This window comes from Physeter macrocephalus, chromosome 13 (genome assembly GCF_002837175.3).
Source record: "Physeter macrocephalus isolate SW-GA chromosome 13, ASM283717v5, whole genome shotgun sequence".
NCBI classification, from domain to species: domain Eukaryota; kingdom Metazoa; phylum Chordata; class Mammalia; order Artiodactyla; family Physeteridae; genus Physeter; species Physeter macrocephalus.
Genome location: NC_041226.1, coordinates 86,752,456 through 86,773,412, shown reverse-complemented (window position 1 = coordinate 86,773,412; position 20,957 = coordinate 86,752,456). Strand labels below are relative to the sequence as shown.

At 52.7% G+C, this 20,957-nt stretch overlaps 1 protein-coding gene across 6 annotated transcripts in view; it reads left to right on the top strand.

Moving 5' to 3' along the window:
* The window catches only part of ABL1 (ABL proto-oncogene 1, non-receptor tyrosine kinase), a 135,740-nt gene extending 119,013 nt beyond the window's left edge, over positions 1–16,727 (top strand). For 4 of the 6 annotated variants that reach the window (XM_007115564.4, XM_007115563.4, XM_024126254.3 and 1 more), the window contains 7 exons: positions 3,256–3,340; positions 3,999–4,176; positions 5,979–6,163; positions 8,553–8,705; positions 10,149–10,238; positions 10,587–10,751; positions 13,013–16,727. In XM_007115564.4, the coding sequence (XP_007115626.1) occupies positions 3,256–3,340; positions 3,999–4,176; positions 5,979–6,163; positions 8,553–8,705; positions 10,149–10,238; positions 10,587–10,751; positions 13,013–14,724 (2,568 nt within the window). In that variant the 3' untranslated portion in view covers positions 14,725–16,727. Of the gene's footprint in view, positions 1–3,255; positions 3,341–3,998; positions 4,177–5,978; positions 6,164–8,552; positions 8,706–10,148; positions 10,239–10,586; positions 10,752–11,012; positions 11,664–13,012 lie in introns of those variants that run through there. The other 2 variants (XM_007115566.4, XM_007115565.4) reach the window with 2 other exon arrangements.
* The last annotated feature ends 4,230 nt before the right edge of the window (positions 16,728–20,957 follow it).

The window sequence follows — 20,957 nt, the reverse complement described above, 5'->3', positions numbered from 1 at the left end:
GTCCCCCACCTGGTTTGTGAACCACCCGCCTTCCTCGGTCTAGCTCGGAAACTGCCCCGTCTCTCCAGCGTGTGGACCCTGGTCGAGCTGATAGGTGCAGGGTGGCACTTCTCCGTGCTGGTAACCTTGCTCCCCCGACGTCGGGTAAGAACCGGAAACATGTGGAAACTGATCTGTCTTAGACACGAGCCCAGCTCCGGGGCCAGGGGTCCCTGCTGAGAGGAGGCGTGCGGAGCTCTAAAAGCTGTGCCGCAGCAGCGGGGCGCTGAGCTGTCTTTTAAAATAGTGTTCTTGGGGCTTCCCGGGTGGCGCGGCGGTTGAGGGTCCGCCCGCCGATGCGGGGGACGCGGGTTCGCGCGCCGGTCCGGGAGCATCCCGCGTGCCGCGGGGCGGCCGGGCCCGTGAGCCGTGGCCGCTGCGCCTGCGCGTCCGGAGCCTGCGCTCCGCGACGGGAGGGGCCACGGCGGTGAGAGGCCCGCGTACCGCGCAAAAAAAAAAAAAAAATAGTGTTCTTTTTTATGCTGTAGAATTCCTACTCTTGGGGATGAGGCCAGTGAGCAAAAGGGACGAAGCTGGTTAGAAAACACCTGTGAGATGTTGAGTCTGGAAGAATGTATCTTTGAGAAAGACCACAAAGCCAGCGTTAATTAAAGAACCAGCCTGTCTTCCATACAAGCAATGTGTTTCGTCTGCGTCTCAGGAGTAGAGATCAACTGTGTTAATAATAATAAAAGTGAGTCCCCCTGAGCGGGTGCTGACCGTGTTCTGGACACTGCCCTCGGCGCTCTTTGTGCACGAGGCAGATACTGCTGTTCTCTCCACGTGGTAGATGAGAAAACAAGTCCAGAGAGAATCTGTTATCTGTTATGTGGGTAACTTGCCATGGTTACACAGCCGCAGAGCTTGGTCGGTATAACTCACAACCATCCTCTGAACCTCTGTGCCAGCCAGAGCATCCGTCCACATCTGGCCAGGCCCGTCAGTCCTCGTGAAGAGAGGGCAGTTGGCCCAACTCCCTCCTTGACAGGCAAGACTGAAATTCACAGCTTTTATTCAGAGCGTTGCCTTTGCCCTAATCATTCGGAATTACTTTTATTTTACTCTGTAAATGGAAGAATCCTCTTCAAAAAGATGATGGAAACTTTTAAAATAAAAGTAAAGGAATATAACAGGGAGAGCATCAGGGATATTTCCAGTTTAACACAGCTAGAAGTGTAGGATGCTGTTAGTAGTTTAAATTATAAAGTGAACCAGGTCTGATTCCAGCAGGGGGAGACAAGTTCACACTGATTGTCCTGAAAGAAAAAACAAGGAATTATTTATACTGTCCACACATCATGTGCGTGCGGTTCGTGTGTGTGTGTGTGTGTGTGTGTGTGTGTGTGTGTGTGTGTGTGTGAAGAGAGACAAGCAGGAGAGGGATGCCTTTGAAAGCCATAGTGTTCCTTTTGCATGTCCATGCCTCTCAAGACCTAGAACATGGTTCTTATAGAAAAGAGTCAGTAGCTGCAAGAGCAGTGTTATATCGGAAACGATTTCACTGTGCGAGGTTCATTATGTGGTGCTTTAAATCTAGAAAGCTTCATTTGAGAGCTACTTTTTGAACATGTTGTTGGCTGAGCAAGATTCGTAAAGGCCCGGGTCCTCGCATGAGCGCCACTGAATGCCCTGGTTCTGGCAGGCACTTGGCCCTCCGGCTGTTGACAGTAGTGGCGTGTCACCTGGTCGATCAGAGCACTCCACGCCAGAAACGGCGTGGCCTGCTGAGCATGTCCAGGAGCAGGGAGGACTCCGAAGAACTAAACAGCCAGTGAGGTGGTGGCAGGGGTGTGTTCTTTGCCCACCCGTGCAGCTTGACACAGAGACTACCCAAGATGTTTCATTGACATTAGGAGCAGCTCACATTTTTAAAGAGCGATAAACTGTGCCTAAGCTTCAGTCCCATCGAGCCCTAAGCTAAGCGATGGTGGGCTGACACATCTCCTCACTGGTCATGCTTCGCTTGTAAACGTGATTGACCAAAGCAAGACAGCACTAAGTAAAGGGTGACCCGTCCTCTGGAAGTCTTCCGCAACGCGCCAGGGTAGGAACCGGCTAGCCACAGGGAGTGGGGCACTCTAGCTCTTTGTTTCCCGAAGGGGCAGGTACAGTGTAAGCAAAGCTCCACATTTAAAGTACAGTTGATAAAGCTTTTCTTGGGGAATCTAGTTTTCAAGACGCTCTCTCCCTGTCTCCCCTGCAGTCTTGCTCTTCAGACAGACTCAGACTCCATGTTGAAACTTGGAGGGTGGGGTCCTGCTTCCCTTGCTGGTTTTTATAGCAACAGACTGTGTCACGTATCACCCACCTGCTTCTTGCTTGGATGGTCAGTTGAGAGGACAGTGGGTTCTTTACGTCAAAAAGAGGTTTACCCGACGTAAAGCCACAGCCAGGCTCCTGAAAACAGAGCCGACAACAGCACTCCAGACTGATACGTGAGGAAATGCAGAAACATTATCGCATTTGCTCTGGGCGTTTGCTGATATCTTTGTCTCCCCTTGGCATTTAAATACTGTGAACTGGCCTAAAACGTGATGTGTACTGATGATACTTGTGAAGCCGTTGTTAGGGGAGCTGCTGGTGAAGATTATTTTAGAATCTGTGAGTAATTGACCTGACAGGTAGTGGTGATTGCTTCACTGAGAGCCCCATGAGACCGCATTCTTAAGAAGTTCAGCATCCTCTCTTTCTGCCATATCTTGAGGCATCGTTCTTTGGCAGCGCTGTACATCTTTTTGCGTCATCAAGGTCTCTTCTCTTAAATCAAGTACATTTCGGATTCTTCAAGTGATTTTTCTTTTTTTATATATTAAGCATTTTGGGAGGCCTTGGAAGCCAGCTGTTCCTTAGGGAAGTGGCACCGAGTTTGTGGTGTTTGCCTGTACACATCTCCCTTGCTCCCCACAAACCCCACGGGTGGTGGAAACAAGTACAGTCTGCATAGAGCCGCCAGGGCACGTCACCGGCATAGACAGCCCGCCTGGGCGTAGTGCCCAGGGTTCCAGAGCTCAGCACTGACGTGGAAGATCCTTTGTGCCGGTGCGGGTGACGATCGGGCCACCTTGGAACCTGCCCAGAGCGATGTCGTGGTTGAGCCTGGTGGACCGGGATGGTTGTTCGTGGAAGCTCCAGTTTGTGTTAACCATTCAGGTCGTACTTCCCCACTTCAGCACTTGCCTTGCCGAGATGATGTCATCACTTCTTTTTTTCCTGCAGGAGGATACCATGGAGGTGGAAGAGTTCTTGAAAGAGGCCGCAGTAATGAAAGAGATCAAGCACCCCAATTTAGTACAGTTACTCGGTGAGTGTGTGGCGCTCTGGAGGGAGGGGGCCTCTGAATTAACCCCTCTGGGGTGAGACAGGTGCTATTATTAGAGAAGAGGTGGGTGGCTCACTGCACTGAGGTTTCTCATTTGTGCATCTGTCCCCCACCAGCGTCCAGCCCTTGGTAAAAGGAGGCCTGTGTGGGAGGGGGGCGTGTGTGTGTCCGTCCGTGTGCCCACGTGAGCGAGGGAGAATGTTATTCCTTTAAATTGATACCCAAAAGCAGTCAAATGCAAATTGGCATCTGAAACCTAAGAATTTCAAGGTTTCCTTCACGGGAGGGATTCTGTACGTAGACGTATCCAGTTGCGGGGAGTGGGGGGTGGGTGGCGGGCGTTGAACTAACAGTGATTTAGTTTGTCTGATGCGGCCCGGCCTTTGCTTACGAACTCAGTGGCAGCCTCTTCCTGTTGAAGTTCATTGGCTTGAGAGGAAGGAAAGAGCGGGGCCACGTCCCTCCCACAGGAACATAATCTCAACCCACCAGTGCGTGGAACCATCTTAGAACTTGGGCCCAGGACGCAGGGGCAGAGTCCGAATCCGTTTCGGAAGCCTTGTTCTTCAGGGCTCGTCTTTTCGTGATATGCGTTCAGTCGGGAGCAGGGCAGCACACCGAAGCCTTGTCTTGTTGGCAGGGGTCTGCACCCGGGAGCCCCCGTTCTATATAATCACTGAGTTCATGACCTATGGGAACCTGCTGGATTACCTGAGGGAGTGTAACCGGCAGGAGGTGAACGCCGTGGTGCTGCTGTACATGGCCACTCAGATCTCGTCGGCCATGGAGTACCTGGAGAAGAAGAACTTCATCCACAGGTAGGAGCCCGGCCAAGCTGCCCCCACACAGGTCTGGGGGGCGCGGGCATCCTTCGACAAAAAGCCCCAACCTGCGAGGTCTTCTGGCTCAGCCTGTCACTTCAGTGCTGGCAGCTCATCGGACCTCGGAGCAAAGGCAGACGCCGGGTTCCTGGCGCCGCCGGCTTCGGGCGTGCATCCGGGCCTAAGTTCAGCCCGGCCTGGCCCCTGGACCGCCAGAGCGCTTCATCCCCAGGCTGAGAAGTATTGAATATTTCACTTCGGAACCATTTTGGGCTAAGAGGAATATTGAATGAAGTTTATAAAAGGCGCCCCTTGTAATCGTCACGGCTCCCTCTGGAGTAGAGCGCTCATTGCTCCTCCAGGGCCGGGGTTCATCAGTTATGACCTCTTGCCGGGAGCCGGTGGCATTGCTTTTACACAAGCGCTCAGTAACAGCCGTGCGTGGGTTTTGTTTCTGTGCTGCGTGTTTTTCCTTCTCTTCATTATCATTTCATTCTCCACTTAACTTGCTGTCATCTGGTTCAGGGATGTTTCCACGACTGTCAGAATTGTGTATACGTAGTTCTGAATTAAGCGTCTTTGCTGCTTTAAAGCCTGGAGTGTTTTGACCTTCAAGTGTGCCACAGTTATCTTGGTCTTTGCATTCTTTGCTGGTGGAAATGGCTTCCTAGCAAAGTGACGGCCTCTGCAGGACGGAGGCTGATGGGCTTTGCCGGAGTCTTCTACACGAGACGTTCTCCCGCCACCATGGTGACCTTTCCTACCCAATTAACTCAAGTGTGAAACCCGTACGTGAGACTTCATAGTGAGGAGTAAGAGTAGCATGTGTGAAATGCTGGCGGTTCCTTGTAAGACAGATTTTCTCTGCTCCATGAGAGCCTGCTTCAGATGCTCCTGTCACTCAAGAAAGTGAACCCTCTGAGGCTGCAGATTGAGATTTCTTGACTCCTGGTTTGCCTTGCACGACTAGGTTCGTTCTCTCTTCATTCAAGCAAACTTTAAGTGCTTTACCAAAATCCTGTTAGGCACAACTGTCCTGTATTTCCTTCCCCTCTGATCGCTGATGATCAGGCTAGCTTACGCAGCCATCGCCTTGAGCTGCCGCGTCTTCTCATCCCTCATTCCAGTTTGCCTTGCGATTTCATGGTTAATGTCCGTAAACCAAAGATTAGACTCCTACTTCCCAGGGAGAATCAGGAGGCGAGAGGAAGCTGATTACACGGGAGAGAATTTATAGGACACATTTGGATAAGCATCAGGAAGAAATAGGACAGTGGGAAATACATCTGGGGAAAGGATGTCGTGGGCTTTATTTTTATTTTGTCCTGTCAAGTCTGAATAGGACAAGCGAGACTCAGTCTGATGTTAAGTTTCTCGAGATCGAGGCCTGGCCTATGCGTTTGTGCCCCGTGCCTGGCACAGAGCAGTAATAACTGAACAGACGCGTAGATGACACTGTTCTCCAGGCGTCAGTCGAAGTGCTTTACCTATTAATTCGCTACCACTCACAACCACCCTAAGAAGTAAGCGCCGTCATTATCATCTTCATTTTATGGCTGGCATAACTGAATCCGAGGGTGATTAACTTGCTCCAGGCCATGGGGCCAGGGAGCCTGCTGCCTGTGCCACCCTCTACGCGTGGGAGCGCGGTGGGTGCCGAGGGACGGGCGCTGCTCCCCAGGGGGCCCGGACTCCATTTTCCCATTGTCGGTGTTGCACCTTTATAGACGGCGGTGGTGGACTTGTGAAGCTGGAAAGCTGGCCGGGAACTCTCACAGATTAACTTTTTCCTTTCCCAGAGATCTTGCTGCCCGAAACTGCCTGGTAGGGGAAAACCACTTGGTGAAGGTGGCTGATTTCGGCCTGAGCAGGTTAATGACAGGGGACACCTACACAGCCCACGCCGGGGCCAAGTTCCCCATCAAGTGGACGGCACCTGAAAGCCTGGCCTACAACAAGTTCTCCATCAAGTCGGATGTCTGGGGTAAGGGCTGCTGCTCCGGTTTCGTCCTCGCCCGTGCAGGCTGGGGCTGTTTCCCTGTTTTTCTTTCTCTCCTTGCTTTTTCACTTCCTCTTTCTTGCTCTTTCATTTCTTTTTCACTCCTTAATTCTCTTTCTTACTTCTTCTTCATTTTAAAATCTTTTCTCCTCTGTTTTCTGTCCAAAATGAAGTAAAAGTGAGCTTTTTTTCTTCCAAAATAATTCAGATTAACTTTTTTTCCCCCCACTCACCATCTTTATGTCTTCACTTTTAGTTTGCTGCCTAGGTTTGCAGGGGCAGCCGGCCCACCCTGCAGGCACCCAGAGTCTTCCTCTGCGGAGAGAATGCTGTATAGTTTGGTTGGGGATTCAAATAGAATATTACCCTCTGAAGCCTCGTGTAACAGTATTCTATTTTTACTTCTTTGAAACGAACTTTTTATTATGCCAATTGTAAGCATACACTCAAGGAGACAGAGTTGCCTAATGCGCCCCAGGCACCCATCACCCAGCTTTGCCGCCATCACCTCATGGTGCCTCTCATCCTGTACACCTGCCCCCCCCACCCCCCGGCCCTTGTTATTTCAAAGCAGATCCCAGACAGCATAATACCTTGTCCGTGAATATTTCATACGTCTCTTAAAGATGACTTTTTTATTTGTGTAACCACAAGTTGAGATTAATTTCTGAATATTATCAAATCTCTAGTCAGTGTTCAAATTTCCAATGAAATCATAAAAGTCATGCTTTTTTTTCTTTTTTTGAAAAATGTTGGGTCTTTGTTTCTGCGCGAGGGCTTTCTCCAGTGGCGGCGAGCGGGGGCCCCTCCTCATCGCAGCGCGCGGGCCTCTCACTGTCGCGGCCTCTCTTGTTGGGAGCACAGGCTCCAGACGCGCAGGCTCAGTAGTTGTGGCTCGCGGGCCTAGTTGCTCCGCGGCATGTGGGATCCTCCCAGACCAGGGCTCGAACCCGTGTCCCCTGCATTGACAGGCAGACTCTCAACCGCTGTGCCACCAGGGAAGACCTTTTTTTTTTTTTTTTTTTTTTTTTTAAACAGTATGTTTGAATTGGGATGGAACTAGGAATCTCACAGCGCTGTTAGTTGACAGTGGCCCTTAGGTCTCCTCTACAGTGTAAATTCCTTCTTTATCCCTCTGCGTCCCTTGCTAGTTATTTGTTGAAGAAATCCCATCATTTGTCCTTTAAGTCTCCCACACTCTGGATTCTGCTCACTGCACCCCTGTGGTGAGATTTACCATGTTCTTCAGTCTTCACTCTCCCTAGATAATGGGTATTTGGATCAAGACAGCTTGCCCACATTCGAGTTTGGCTTGTTTTTTCAGTAAGAGTACTTCATAGGAAGGGGTGTACATTTCATCAGTAGGCCCGTAATTCTTGATGTTCTCCCTTTGTCTAGATCCGCTGATTCATCAGGGGTTGCCAAATGATAATTCTCTAATTCTCATTGCTTATGCATTTATTAGCTCAATACTTCTATAAGAAGAAACTTCTCCCCTACTGTTTGCTTATAGTAGAGGTACAGTTCATACAGGAAAGATAGGATAAATGTTTGCTTCCTTGCCATTATTTACCGGTTTCCACGATAACAAATTGGTTTCTTAATACCCTCCAATGGTGACCAGGTTTTTGTTGTTTTTCTTTTGTGATATTATTATAAGCTCTTGGATTTAAATATATTTGAGTATACTATTGATTAATCCACTGCAGTTGTTTTTTAAATTGATATTCAGATTGTCTCATCTTTGGCCAGTGGGGACTTCAAATTGTTCCTGGTCCTTTTGACAAAACTCTGTAGTCTTCTATAGCATCTCTGCTATCTGGAGTGATAAAATAGTCCAGGTTCATTCTCTGCCCCAGACCTGAATCACCTGTTTCTCCAAGGAGTTCTGGTTCCTTAATGGGACCTGGAATTTCAACGATTCTGTAAGATTTTAATGAAATGTTTGGAGTTGGAAGGGCCCTTAGAGATAATCTCTTGTACCCAGAAAGGAGAGGTGGCTTGTCTTAGGCACATGGCTAGTTGCTCACAGAGCCATGAGTAGTAATGGCCTCCTCAATTCCAGTCCTAGGTTCCTTCCACCACATCTCCCAACAAGATGGCTAGGCTTACCTAAAAGACCCTGGAGGGGCTGATCAACCCAGGCCCCTTCTCTCCTTCTGTTTTAGTCGGTGGGAGTGAGTAAACGGAAAGCCTCATTCTGTCCTGTTCTATCCGGGGCTGTTGGTATTTAAGAGCCGGGTAAAATGTCAGTGTCTGACCTGCTTCTGAGGGTGTAACTTCTGATGTCTGCTGCACAGTTAAGCAGTTTTAAATGCAATGTAGTTAAATCTGACACATCTTGAACGATCCTGCTCTTTCTTTTTTCTTTTAGCGTTTGGAGTGTTGCTTTGGGAAATTGCTACCTACGGCATGTCACCTTACCCAGGAATTGACCTGTCCCAGGTGTATGAACTCCTAGAGAAAGACTACCGCATGGAGCGCCCGGAAGGCTGCCCAGAGAAGGTCTACGAACTCATGCGAGCATGTGAGCCTTCCCCTGCCAGTTCTAGAAGTCTCTGTGGGCACTTTACATATACCCAGGGCAGGAGGATGTATGTAAAGTTAAAAAATCGAAGTATTCCACTTCCTCTCTTCATTCCCCTTCTTCAGAAGCAACTGATGTAACAGTTTGCTGCCTTTTTTTTTCCCCACTTTTTTCAGTATGCCTTTATTTACCCATAGTATTTTATGTGTGAGTGTTTTTTGTTTGTTTTTAATGCAAAACTGAGATTGATAGATACCAAACCTGGGTTTCTTATTAATAAATACACATTTCTGGTATAGTAGGCAGATATTCCAGGTGACTTTTATCCACTCGTTTTTTGTTTTTTTTTTTTCCTGCGGTACGCGGGCCTCTCACTGTTGTGGCCTCTCCCGTTGGCGGAGCACAGGCTCCGGACGCGCAGGCTCAGCGGCCATGGCTCACGGGCCCAGCCGCTCCGCGGCACGTGGGATCTTCCCGGACCGGGGCACGAACCCGTGTGCCCTGCAGCGGCAGGCGGACCCTCAACCACTGCGCCACCAGGGAAGCCCTATCCACTTGTTTTTTAATGTTTAATTTATTCCCTCAACTTTTTTTTTTTTTTTTTTTTTTTTTTTTTTTTTTTGCACTTAGCAGTTTAACAGACATGTCTTTCCATGTCCGTAATTCAGAGCTTGTGCTCTTTGTCTCTCTAGCTCTCTCTCCCACTTTCTCTCCTCGTGTCTTTCTTTATATAGCTGACTGGCATCTATTACATGATTTATTCATTCATCCAGTCCTCTTTTGATGAACATTTGTTTGATTTTTGCCATTATGAACAAGACAGGAACCAGCACCCTCATACATACCTACGTCTGTGCGTTATGCTAGTACTTAACAGAAGTTGAACTGTTGGTTCAGAGAGCCATGTGCGTTTTAAGTTTTGATAGATTTTCTCAAATTGTTTTCCCAAAAAGTTTCTATGAATTTATATTCTCACCAGAAACATGTGAGAGGGACCCTACGTCCTCACCTACGCTGGGCTTATCAGTCAGTCCTTAATCCTCATTGTAATCTTGTTTTAATCAGCACGTCTTTGCTGATGAGGAGTTCGGACTTCGGTAGCCACGAAGTAAGGGTGAGATCGGAAGCAGGCTGCTTGGTTGGGTAATTTTCTGCATTTGCTAGAGGCAGGTTGGGAAGAACATATCTGTAAATGTAGTTGTTGCTGTCAGCGTGTCCCTGGGATTTTATAATCCATATTCCTGCCGGTATCTAAAGTCTTTCCGAATTCTTAATGTCTGCAACAGGGCACAGTGGCAGTCGTCGCTTTAACTTGTCATAGCAAAAGATGGTTAGCAGGGTTGGAATGCTGCTTTAATTTCCAGGCTTTTCCTTGAGAATTTCTCATCCCCTGCTTGTTAGCAAGGCCTCATGGGTAGTCTGACTTGGGTCTCATCTGTCCAGGTTGGCAGTGGAATCCCTGTGACCGGCCCTCCTTCGCTGAAATCCACCAAGCCTTTGAAACAATGTTCCAGGAATCCAGCATATCAGATGGTAAAGTGCCGGTCCTTACGGTGCCTGCCGTGCGGAGAGAGGTTGGGATGGGAGGGGCGGCCATGTGGGACCCCAGCCCAGTCCTTGAGTCCACTTCCTGCTAGAGCGCACGGGCCAGCAGCTTACCCGAGACCAGAAGGCTGGGCGGCGGGTGGCCCTCTGTCTCTTGCAGCCAGGGTTCTGAAAACTGCTCGAGTGCTGTTTCCTCAGGATGTGCATCTCTTCTCTGTAACTGTGTATTGATGACTCTACTCGTGTCTTAAAAAGAAAAAGAAAACCAACATATACCAAAATGACGTCGTTACTGCTGACCGCTGGTTTTGTTGTTGGTTTTTTTGTGGTTCTTAGAAGTGGAAAAGGAATTGGGGAAGAAAGGCGTGCGAGGTGCTGCGGGTACTCTGCTGCAGGCCCCGGAGTTGCCCACCAAGACGAGAACCTCCAGGAGGGCCGCCGAGCACAGAGACGCCCCCGACGTGCCCGAGGTGCCCCACCCCAAGGGCCCAGGAGAGACCGGTACGTCCTCACCCCCCGCACCCGCCTGAGGCCTGGGGGAGTCGACCCTCAGAGCCGGCGCAGGCAGATGGGAAGCAGTGAGTGGAAACTGCACAGAAAGACGGGCAGAGACCCCGTGCTAGTGGTCCAGCTTCGAAAAGAGGAAGGTTCTCCTTTTCCTACAGCAACCCCCTGCCCCATCATTGAGGAGCCATTGGCTTAGGCAGTGGTGCTTATGAAACCTACTAAGAACAAACCCACTTTTTCATGTATTATTCACAGCGTTTGTGGTTGCTCTTGCGGCAGATACAGCAATAATAACATATTGAACCAAACGAAGAGCAGCTCGTTGTGAAAGCACTGATATGAAAAACTCACTGGCACTGACGGAGCCAGGAGACACCTGTGGAGAGCTGGAGAGCTGGTGTCCCCTCGTGGTCTCTGAGAAGAGACTGTTTCTGGTGCTGTTCCCTAGACTAGCGAGGGCGGTGGGAGTGGTGAAAAAGGGCTCTCGAGATGTTATCCGGAGTACCATTAGCAAACACTGATCCAGTGCTTCCTATGTGCCGGGCTTGACTCTGAGCAAGACCGTTCTGATTTAGCAGTTCCTCCAACAAAAAAAAAGAAAGAAAGAAAAAGAAAAAATACAGAAGCCTTGGTTCTACAGCAGACCAACTGAATGGAGGTGTCTGAGGTGGGCCCGGCATCTGGGTGATGCTCTGATGGACCACACGCTGGGTGAATGGGAAGGGACAGGACAAAGCCAGAATCTGTAGACCCCATGATTCCCAATTTTTTTTTTTCATCATGTACCCATATTAATTTTAAAAAGTTGAGGGTGGGAGGGAGGGCGACACAAGAGGGAAGAGAGATGGGGTCGTGCGTATATGTATAACTGATTCACTTTGTTATAAAGCAGAAACTAACACACCATTGTAAAGCAATTATACTCCAATAAAGATGTTAAAAAAAAAAAAAGTTGAGTGTGCAGGTCTTATACATAGGTATGTGTATGTACTACTGCACAGACATGTATACTATAAAATATAGCAAAAATATACACTTGAAAGGTTTACATAAGAAATGAATCTAAATTAGAGTGCGTTCTTGGTGCGCCCTTGGACCGTCTTGCTCACCCCGCTTCGATAGCGTGTAGACTATCCAGAATCTGGCCCCTGCGTCCTTCTGTTAGTGGTCCCGATTTCAGGTCGTGGAACGGTGTGGGGAGGAGAGGCTGCTGTGAAAACTCGCGGCTTATTAAAAGCCCACTGATAAGCAATCGTGTTCATTTATGCCCATCAGTATTCATCTGAGGGGTATTTTGATACGTAATCTCATGGTGAGCCAAGAGTGTCAATTAGCTGTTCAGCCCTGAAATAGAGCTGTGCATAATTCATTAGAATTTCACTTTCTTCACCTTCTTCCGCTGGATGAAGGTTTGGGGGAGGTCCTTGGCTTCCCCTGATTGAGAAGCCCTGTGTGCCGCCTGGTGTTCTCACAAAGGCCCCCGCTACCTCAGCTTTGAGTTACAGGGCGCTGACGGCAACCGTGCTCGCAGCTGCCCTCGGAGGGAGAGTTCTGTCATTCACTCGCGGGGAGCTTGGCAACAGCAGAAAAATTTCTTAGAAGCTATTATTCATATTTAAAGAATGCCCATTTAAAAATTTTAAAAGGTCACCCATCTTGTTTCCCAAGCATAATGGCCCATTGTCACTGCACCCTGTGGTATGTGGCCCCTTCCCTCCTGAGCATCCTCGTGGGAGCCTCAGGCGGCTGACTGGTCTGAGAGGCACAGGTTCTGACCCTGTGCTTGGCCTTGTCCTGCTTTTTACTCTCCAGATAGTGGTGTTGAGGGGACTCTGCTACTTGAAAGGAAACCAGCAAAGAGATGAGGGGACTGGGGGTGTCCCCGCTTTTTGCTGCGCTGTCTTCAAGGAGAGAGACCTAAGCTTCTCCTAATAATAATACCAACAACAGTGACAGCAGTTGCTGAGAAATTTCGTGCCAAGAGCCGTGGTGGCGTCACGTTCGTTACCGCATTACATTCTCACAGCAGCGCTGTGGACGGGTTCAACGTCCTGCGCGTTGCAGATGAGAAAGCCGAGCAGAGAGAACTAACGCGCCGGGTGGCTGGCGGTAGGGCCGCAGGCAGGCCTCTCAGAGCCCAGCGCCCGGACCCGTGGCTGCCCTAGGAACAGGCCGGCCCGTCCAGGCAGGTTCCCCGCTCTCTCGGTCGGTCGCCTTTGGCCTGGAGTCATTAAACTCTTCCCCGTGTGTTTCAGATCCTCTGGACCACGAGCCTGCCGTGTCTCCACTGCTCCCTCGAAAAGAACGAGGCCCTCAGGATGGCGGCCTGAATGAAGACGAGCGCCTTCTCCCCAAAGACAAGAAGACCAACTTGTTCAGTGCCTTGATCAAGAAGAAGAAGAAGACAGCCCCGACCCCTCCCAAACGCAGCAGCTCCTTCCGGGAGATGGACGGCCAGCCAGAGCGCAAGGGGGCCCCTGAGGAAGAAGGCCGAGACATCAGCAACGGGGCGCCGGCGCTCGCGCCCGCGGACGCGGCCGAGCCAGCCAAGTCCCTCAAGCCCGGCAGCGGCGCTGGCGTCCCCAATGGAGCCTTCCGGGAGTCGGGGGGTACAGGCTTCCGGTCTCCCCACCTGTGGAAAAAGTCCAGCACGCTGACCAGCAGCCGCTTAGCAGCCAGCGAGGAGGAGGGCGGCGGCAGCGCCAGCAAGCGCTTCCTGCGGTCCTGCTCCGCCTCCTGCGTGCCCCACGGGGCCCGGGACACCGAGTGGCGCTCGGTCACCCTGCCTCGGGATCTGCAGTCCACGGGGAGACAGTTTGACTCGTCCACGTTTGGAGGGCACAAGAGTGAGAAGCCCGCTCTGCCTCGGAAGCGGGCAAGCGAGAACAGGTCTGACCAGGTGACCAGGGGCACGGGCACTCCCCCACCCAGGCTGGTGAAGAAGACCGAGGAAGCAGCCGACGAGGTCTTCAAAGACACGGCTGAGTCCAGCCCGGGCTCCAGCCCTCCCAGCCTGACCCCCAGACTCCTCCGTAGGCAGGTTGTGGTCGCGCCTTCCTCTAGCCTTCCCCACAAGGACGAGGCTGGGAAGTCCAGTGCCTTGGGGACGCCTGCTGAGCCGGTGCCCCCCACCGGCAGGGCGGGGCCGGGGGCTTCTGGAGGGAGCAGCAAGGCCCCTGCCGAGGAGTCCAGAGGGAGGAGGCCCAAGCCCTGCTCCGAGTCCCCGGGGAGAGACAAGGGGAAATTGTCCAAGCTCAAACCCGCCCCGCCGCCCCCTCCTCCAGCCGCCGTTGGGAAAGCCGGGAAGGCCTCCCAGAGCCCGAGCCAGGAAGCAGCCGGGGAGACAGGTGCCAGCGGGAAAGCAAAACCCATGGCTCTGGTTGTGGATGCTGTGAGCGGTGACGCTGCCAAACCCAGCCAGCTGGGAGAGGGCGTCAGGAAGCCCGGGCTCCCGTCCATGCCAAAGCCCCAGTCGTCCGCCAAGCCAGCGGGGACCCCGGCCAGCCCCGCCCCTGCGCCCTCCGCCTTGCCGTCAGCGTCCTCTGCCCTGGCAGGGGACCAGCCGTCCTCCACTGCCTTCATCCCTCTCATATCGACCCGCGTGTCTCTTCGGAAAACCCGCCAGCCTCCGGAGCGGATTGCCAGTGGCGCCATCACCAAGGGCATGGTCCTGGACGGCACCGAGGCCCTGTGCCTGGCCATCTCCAAGAACTCTGAGCAGATGGCCAGCCACAGCGCCGTGCTGGAAGCCGGCAAGAACCTCTACACGTTCTGTGTGAGCTATGTGGACTCCATCCAGCAAATGAGGAACAAATTCGCCTTCCGCGAGGCCATCAACAAACTGGAGAATAATCTTCGGGAGCTTCAGATCTGCCCGGCGACAGCAGGGGGTGGCCCGGCGGCCACCCAGGACTTCAGCAAACTCCTCAGCTCCGTGAAGGAGATCAGTGACATCGTACAGAGGTAGCAGAAGCCGGGCGCCGGGAGCCTGCAGCGCGTGAGGGCCCCCCCGTGCCCGTGACGGTGGCTGAGAGAGGACCAGCGAGCTGGGGCCTGGGCCCGGGAGCTCGGCACCGGGCAGAGCTGAGGCCGCCGTGGAGTGCAGCCCCACTACCTATGTCACGGCCCCGCTGTTCTCCTGCACTTGCCTTCCCCTCAGCCCGGGCTCCCTGAGCCATCTGTCCGAGTTCTATCTGTGGAGTTCCTGCTCTGTGGACTGCACGCCAGCCTCTTTCCCACATCGTGCTTCAAAACTGAGCTCTTGGGGGCAGGTGGGAAGGCAGATGAGCGCTTCCTTTTCATCTGTCTTTCTGGAGGACCTCCCCTGCCTATGCCTTCACCTGCATTTCACCCCAAGAACGAGTACCCTGCCTGGGAGCTGGGTCACCACGGCCTCGGGAACTGTCATCTCCGCTCACCCTGCGCAGAGAGGTGGTGCCCTCATCTTCCTCGCGCCTCCTGTGCCGAAGACACGTTTCCAGAGCTGCATCTTGGGAAGTGCTGCCAGCTGGCCACCCTGCCCTCCACTGCTGCCGCGGGCTGGTGCCCTCACCATTTCCTCACGTGAAGGACAGCTCTTGATTTGGGGGGTAAGACAGGGTGCTAAAACCAACCAGCCTCCGGGTCGGCCTCCGGGTCCCGGGACAGGTGGGGAAGCCGAGAAGGCCCATGATGTGGGAGAGGCTCCTTGTCATTCGCTCTCTCCGTGTCCTTAGAGCCCAGTTCCCGGCTCTCTTGTGACATGCACTGCTAATCCTGGATAGAAAGCTTGAGTCTTAAGGGTAGCAGGGTCGCTGGTCAGCGTACGGGGGCTCCAGAGGCGGGAGGGGTGGCGGTGGGTGAGCAGCTGCTGCCGAGGTAGCCCAGGGCCGGGCCGGTCTGCAGTGAGCGCAGGGTTACCGTCCTTCCGAATTCCCAGGTGCCCTGAAAAGGCGCTTGGTCTCGCTTTCCGATTGATCTCTTTCCGCTCTGTTGTCCTCCTCTTGAGGCAAAGCAGATACCTGCAGGGCTCTTTCCCTGGTGACAAGCCAGTCTTCAGCTTTCTGGAGTTCCTGAAGCCTTTCAGAACGCGGCCCTCAGCACAGCTGCCTCCGGTACAGAAGGAGCTGCCATTGGGCGCCAGTGCACGCAAAGGAGGAAAGGGACCGGAGCACCAGAGCCCAGCCAGCCTTGGCTGCACCCTGACGGGCACATGTCTTATTTAATTACCACGGGCAACGCTTAACCTAATGTTTCGGTTGGGCTCATCAGGGAGGAAGCAAATCACAAACGAACCCCCAGAAAGGGTCTCAGAGAGCAGCGTAATCTCCCCCAGGCTGTCCAGGACCAGGCTCGTAGGGCAGGAGCCCAGTGTCCTTGACCTTGACCTAGAGCCGCTGCTGAAGAGCAGGCTGGCGGGCACCTGTCTGGGCCTCGCCGCGTTCAGGAGCGCCCCCTGGAGGAGCCAGGAGGAAACCACCTTCCGCTCCCCAGGCCTCCCAGGGCCCACGTGACCTGCACTGGCCCGATTTTTACGCTCGTCACCTAAATTTGTATTTTATTTCTCTGGTAGAGGTGGTGCCCTCGGAGTCGTTTTATGCTGTTTTCACAGCACGTCACCTCTTTGCCCCCCGGACTGCTGTGCTACACAGACCGAGGGAGGCGCCGGAACACCGCCAGTGGCCTTGCAGACAAAGCGAAACAAAGCCCACCCAGGTTCCCTCCACTGCCTGTTTCTGTGAGGTACTGGTCTCTTCTTGTTCACATGACGCGCCACTATATTTCGCATTTATACTTTGGTATCACACTCTTTTTATAGACTTGCTCTTTTATAAATGATGTGTAAATAGTTTACCACCGTCCTCCCCTCCGGAATGCCTATGGTGTCTTTTTTTTTTTTTTCTTCAGTCCAATACATTTTGTTTCTGTATGTGACTCTGTTTTTTGAATCCACGTCTCTCCTCCGTAGTATTTTTTAAATAAATGTTTACAACACTAGCACGTGGGCAGGTTGCTTTGGTCTGCAGTTCCTCCCTGTTGCTCAGAGCCGTGGCGTGCGTGTGGGCAGGGAAGGAGTCAGGCTTTCCCGAAGGGGCCGCGGTCTCCGTGTTGGGTCTTACAGAACAGAACGGTCCCGCATCGGCCGTTTCACAAGCCCGTCCTCAGGCCCTTCCTGTGCCCTTGACACCTACCTGCCAGCAGCCTGGCTCTTGGCGGTGGCACCGAGAGTGGGCTGTGCCACTTGTCAGGCCGTCACGGTGTCATTGAAATGGGGGAAGGAGGTCGCGTCCCAGGTTTCTCTCTGGCCCGAAAGGGTTAATCCGTCCCCAAGTGCATTCCTTCTCGTTACATTTGAACTCACTCTCAGCCACTGTCATCAGTCCCCAAAGCAGCCCTCTCTCGGGTTCGACGCACCAGACATCTTATTTCTTTGTGTGGATGAGGAAGAGCAGGGTGTGCTGGCCCGGGCCGAGCTGTGGCCTCTCCCAAGGGGACTGTCGAGGAGGGTGCTGACGAGTCCTCGTCTTGGTCTCCATTTAACGCCAGCCGGCAGCTTGGAAAGTGGAAGTCGGGGGGAGTGAGTAGCACCCTCTGATAATGATACTTATTACGCCAGCAGCCTTGTCAGAGGATACGGATCCTGTCCACCAAGGCACACTGAAGAGCACGGTCCAGTGAAGCCTCTTCCCCGGAGACCTCGGCAGCGGGCTGTGCTGCACATCCGGCGGCGCGCTCGAGCCGGAGCTGCACGCGGCCCCCGGGACCCATTTCTTCCCTCGTCTCCCAGAGGCAGGACCCAGGCCCAGGCCGCAGAGTCTGTTAGTGGCTGAACCATCACTTGACACCAGACCTCCCGGGTCCAGGGCTTTTCCACAGGCAACACGCTCTTCCCTCGAGTGACAGCTCGCAATCTGAAAGAGGGCGTAGAGCGATTATGTTGACAGCCACACCGACGTGGGGGACCCGCCACGGAGTCCTCACAGCAGCCTCTTAGGCAGGGTGCGTTGTCCCGTTTTCCCCACGCTCTGTGACCGGAGTTTACTTGTCCAGCCATAGCTCACACGTGGTGAGGCCAGGACGCAGCCTCGTATACACGCTAGCCACCTTGGCGGCTGTTCCGGTGAGAGATAAGGGTCTTAGAAGACTCTTCTCCAAAGTGAGAATCTTCCATGAAGATTCACCCGAGCCCAAGAAAATTACTTGGGTCTAGCCGTTCTAGGACAGTGGTCCTTAACCTTTTGTAGGTCACAGAAACCCTTGAAGACCAAACGAGGACTGCGGATTTAGCCCCAGGAAGACGTACCAGCGTGCACACACAATGGTGTTCAGAGGATTCTGAGTCCTGCCCTCAAGGTCCGGAACCAAGGAGTGAGTACCCGAGGGCCAAGCCCACCGAAGGCGGGCAGCTGCTGCAGATAGTGCTGCCACAGAATCCAAGCCTCGAGTGTCAAAGTTCTAAAAACAAAACACTTGCTCTTTCCGACCACCGAATGTGAAATAGACAGCTAGTGGGAAGCAGCGCGTAGCACGGGGGGATCAGCTCGGTGCTCTGTGACCTCCTAGAGGGGTGGGATAGGGAGGGCGGGAGGGAGACGCAAGAGGGAGGAGATATGGGGACATATGTATACGTATAGCTGATTCACTTTGACCCGAGCCCAAGAAAATTACTTGGGTCTAGCCGTTCTAGGACAGTGGTCCTTAACCTTTTGTAGGTCACAGAAACCCTTGAAGACCAAACGAGGACTGCGGATTTAGCCCCAGGAAGACGTACCAGCGTGCACACACAATGGTGTTCAGAGGATTCTGAGTCCTGCCCTCAAGGTCCGGAACCAAGGAGTGAGTACCCGAGGGCCAAGCCCACCGAAGGCGGGCAGCTGCTGCAGATAGTGCTGCCACAGAATCCAAGCCTCGAGTGTCAAAGTTCTAAAAACAAAACACTTGCTCTTTCCGACCACCGAATGTGAAATAGACAGCTAGTGGGAAGCAGCGCGTAGCACGGGGGGATCAGCTCGGTGCTCTGTGACCTCCTAGAGGGGTGGGATAGGGAGGGCGGGAGGGAGACGCAAGAGGGAGGAGATATGGGGACATATGTATACGTATAGCTGATTCACTTTGTTATACAGCAGAAACTAACACACCATTGTAAAGCGATTATACTCCAATAAGGATGCTTAAAAATACATACACATAACAAAAAAAAACCCCAAACACTGAAGAACCCCAAACGGAAAACAAGCCAAGGTCATCAAGAGCGGGAAGGAGAGGTACGTGCGGGGTGTTCACTCGGTGGAATGTCGGGGAAGAGTGGGGTGGGACAGACTCGCCCCACTCCATGGTATGTCACGCCGGGGAGCCGCCAGGCGACGTGGTGATGTGTCAGCTCCCACGCACCTCAACGGGCATGTAGTCTGGTGTAGAAGTCAGGGGACGGGTGATCGGGGTGCTGAAAGGAGGCTCATGCCTGGTCGGGGCACAAGGGAGCTCCGGGGGCAGGCGATGTCCTCTTGCCTTGTCTGGGTGGTGCTGGCCAATGGGTGTGTCACTTGGTGGAAATTCATCAGACTACACTTAGAATTGGGGCACGTTCTGGATGTGTGTTATATCGCGATGAAAGTTTTCTTAGAATTATAGCTCACACGTGAGTGCTTTTAGCTATTATAGATGCGCTCTGCATTACTACGTGAAACACCCACACCTTTTTTTTTTTTTTTTTTTTTTTTTTTTTTTTTTAATGAGGGAGGTTCTGTCACTGTCTTCATTTAATGGGTGAGAAAGCTGGCCTCAGAGATGTGAAGCAGCTTGCCCGAGGTCACACAGCACGTGCCAGCTTAACATCTGCTGCGCCAGACGAATTTGTTGATGGTCCAGATGGCCACAGCATGACTAGCAGAGACCTGGGCTCCAGGGCCAGGCTCCTCCCTTCATCATGGAAGAGAAGAAGTCAGCATTAACAGCTAGCCCAGCGTTTTGGGTGTCGGGGATGTTTTATAGGCAGTTCCCCAACTGAGTGCTCTGGGGGATCGATTTCTGTACGTCGTCTTGGTACAGAAGACATCGGGTGGGATAAGACTGCCCCACCACAGTACCCCCTGCCCGTGTCTGCCCTCCCTGGTTGCCCCCCATCTTGGGCGGGGCCCCAGCTCCCTGCCTGGAGGGTGGAAGCCCCTCGCCTGGGTCGGGGTCTCCAGTGGAGTGTGTCGTGCAGCATCTTGGGCACCAGCGCCAAGTTAGGACGAGGCGGCCTCCTGTTTACTTACAGCAGCGCCCTGATGGCTTGCTGGCCACACAAATCTCTTTTTTTCTTAGACATTTTTATTAACATTTTAAACGTCCAAGAAAATATAGACAAATATTCCCCGTCCGTTTCAATAGCTAAATACCTTGAGAGCTACACACCAAGATGAAGCCTTTTTTTGTGTCTTGAATGTATAACATGGGCGAATGCAAACAGCTCTCGGGTGCCTGGGCTGGAGGAGAGGGCACCGCCACGCCCGGTGGCGCGGGCCTCGCGGCCCAGGGGGGCTTCATCTCCCCGCTTCCAAAATAAGCGTTTTCCGAAGAGCCTCACCTTCACTCATCTGGAGCGCAAACTTCCCCACCAAGAAGAGAGCGAGGGTGTGCGGGTGGCACGAGAGGCCCCCCAAACCTTGACAGAGCCAGTAGGGTCGAGAGGGCTGGGGGGTAAAGAGGAAACTTAGCCAAATGTAGTGGGAGCGGATCTAACAGATCACTGCCCGCAGCAGTGTGATAGCTCTGATCTCCAGGGTTATTGAGCTCAGATATACAAGCAACTGGAAAGAACAGCTTTGTTGTTGATTTTTGTTCAGTGATGAAAGCCTAATGACAGGATAGCCTCTGCTTTGAAGGCTGTCCCTCTCCCCGCTTTATCTCCGATTTCTCCATCAAGGTTAATCTAATCCTGCTAAATTAAAAACCGGCCAGTGTATACCCAGAGTGGGTGTAAACACACGCAAGAGTGTCTCCACCTTGGTGGCCTCCGAGTTCTCACAGTTGACGACTCCAGGGGCGGCTCCTTTTGTCCTAAGAGTAGAAGTTGGCGAGAGAACGTCAGCCAGGGGACCTTGCCACGGGGCGGCCCTCTGCCCTTGGCCTCTGGTCTGTTCTGTTTCACCTGGTCTTTCGTGAGCACGTGCTCTGGCTTCTTTGTGTGTATAAATGAGCTAAGGGATGGGGTAATCCAGGTTGCTGCCCCCGCACCGC